Source organism: Gekko japonicus, unplaced genomic scaffold, assembly GCF_001447785.1.
Source record: "Gekko japonicus isolate JY-2015 unplaced genomic scaffold, Gekko_japonicus_V1.1 scaffold177, whole genome shotgun sequence".
Lineage (NCBI taxonomy): Eukaryota > Metazoa > Chordata > Lepidosauria > Squamata > Gekkonidae > Gekko > Gekko japonicus.
Window position 1 is genome coordinate 736,598 of NW_015161408.1, and position 2,112 is coordinate 738,709.

The 2,112-nt window shown below is 58.8% G+C and overlaps 1 protein-coding gene across 1 annotated transcript in view; it reads right to left on the reverse strand.

The window, feature by feature from the left end:
- Positions 1–852, reverse strand: part of SNX19 (sorting nexin 19) — a 67,552-nt gene extending 66,700 nt beyond the window's left edge. Inside the window, exon 1 of the mRNA XM_015426514.1 lies at positions 10–852. Coding sequence (XP_015282000.1) covers positions 10–782 — 773 coding nt within the window. The 5' untranslated portion in view covers positions 783–852. The remainder of the gene's footprint in view (positions 1–9) is intronic.
- Between the last annotated feature and the right edge of the window lie 1,260 nt (positions 853–2,112).

Below are 2,112 nucleotides of genomic sequence, written 5' to 3' on the forward strand. Positions count from 1 at the left end.
CCGATCAGCAGGAGGTTGAGCCAGTCGGGGTCCGCCATCTTGTTGATCATGGGCAAGAGGACGTTGCAAGTCACGAGCTCCACCACCACAAAGCGTCCAGTCCTGGTTTCAAGGTGCGTTTCGGGCACCAAGACACGCAACAGCAAGTCCACAATGCGCCGGGCATAGTCCACCTCGTTTGTGGGGCTCCGGACAGCAGTGTGCGGGGCGGACAATTCACAGTACTCTCGCCAAAGGCGACTGGCTCTTTCAGCCGGGTCGTCGAAGTTTCCCGCCCCTGCCAGTTTTTCCCGGGCTTTCTTGTAGGCCTGCAGGTGGCAGCCGCCGAGGAGGAGCACCCGCTGGGTCAGGGCCTGCTTGTCCACCAAGGCCAGCCTCCTCTTCAGCTCCTGGGCGAGGCCCATCATGGCTTTCCGAACCTCCCACTCGAAGTTTTGCTCACGGCTGACGGCCCTGTACCAAGACGACACGAAATCCCGAATGATCTTCTGGATCATGGTCTCGATCTCCTCGTCCAGCTGCTTCTCCGCATCCAGGTTTCCGGGGTAGGGCTCCAGGAGAAGGAACCTCTCCAGGTGGACCCGGTTGCGGGTTCCGATCACCGCCTGGGAACCGAACCATCCGCCCAGCACCGCCAGCAAGCCGGAGAGGATGCAGAGCAGCCAAACGTTGACCAGCAAGTGCAGGACCAGGAGCCAGCCTAAGAGGGCCCCAATGGCCACCAGCTTCCGGTTCCCCACCATGTCGCTTAACCCCACGCCGGGTTCTTGGGCTCTCAACATCTTGGGACTTGATTTCTCTTTCAAAACAGCAAAGAGCTCCCCGGTCCTAAGCAAAGGCTTTAAACCACGTGACAAAAGTCTATGTTATTTTTAAATGCACGCAACAACTTTGAGAGGGCGATGTTTCTTGTCGTTTCCCCACCTGCGAGGATCCACCTTAAATCACTGCTCGGCCATCCCCAAGCTGAGCCCGGGAAAAGTAGCAACGGGCGGAGAGGCGTCCCAGCAAGGGCAGGGGTCCCGCTTTCGGAGGCTCCCAAGGGGCTTCTGCAAAAGGCCGGCGAGATATGAACCGGCTCGGCCTCCCCGGCCTCCCCGGGGCTTGCAAAAACCCCAAGCTGCGCCCTCGTTGCAAACCTGGCACCGGCGGGAGTTTTCCGCACGCTGCTTCTTCTGCGGCGGCGCCTGCTTCTCTTGCACGCCGCTCTCGCTCTCAAGCCGCCGGCTGCGTCACGGGACAGTTTCGGGCTCGCCAACGGCGCCGCGGTGCAGTTCCGCCGCGTCCACCTCTGGCTGGAGCCGCGCCCCCTCCCGCCGCGGTCCCTCTCCGGTTGCTCCCAACCGGCGGGGCTACGAGCGCCCCCTCTGGCCGGAGAGCCCGTCGCAGGCGCCGCTCGAGCGCTTCCTGGGTCTCTCTGCCGAGGAGAGGCGACCGCCAAGGCCCGGCGCGCGCGGGGGTTCGGGTTTTTCCTCCGTTGCCATCTAGCGCTCAGAGCGGAGCATCGCAACGGCAGCTGGAGGGGAGGAGGAAGTTCAGCCGGGCTGGTGGCTGGATGCGCGCGTTGCATCCAGCGCCCCTTCCCTTAGGGCGTATAAAGTGAACCGAGAGAACCCTCCGCGTAAGAAGAACCTCTTACAATGCAGAACAATAGTTTCAGTCCAGTGGCACCTTTAAAACCACCAAAGTTTACTTCTGGGTATAAGCTTACGTGTGCATGCATAAAACTTCGTGCATTAAACGTTGATGGTCTTAAAGGTGCCACTGGACTACAACTTTGTTCTGTTGCTTCTGACCAACACGGCTACCCGCCTGAATCTACCCTTAAAATGTTATGAAGCAGCAGGACCAAGTCTGAGTCCAGTGGCACCTTTAAGACAGAGAAGGTTTAATTCTGGGTGTGAGCTTTCGTGGGTATGCACACTTCTTCAGATCTCTACTCCCTGAAGTGTGCATGCACACGAAAGCTGTTCTGATGCTTCTGACCAACACGGCTACCCGCCTGAATCTACCCTTAAAATGTTATGAAGCAGCAGGACCAAGTCTGAGTCCAGTGGCACTTTTAAGACAGAGAAGGTTTAATTCTGGGTGTGAGCTTTCGTGGGTATGCAC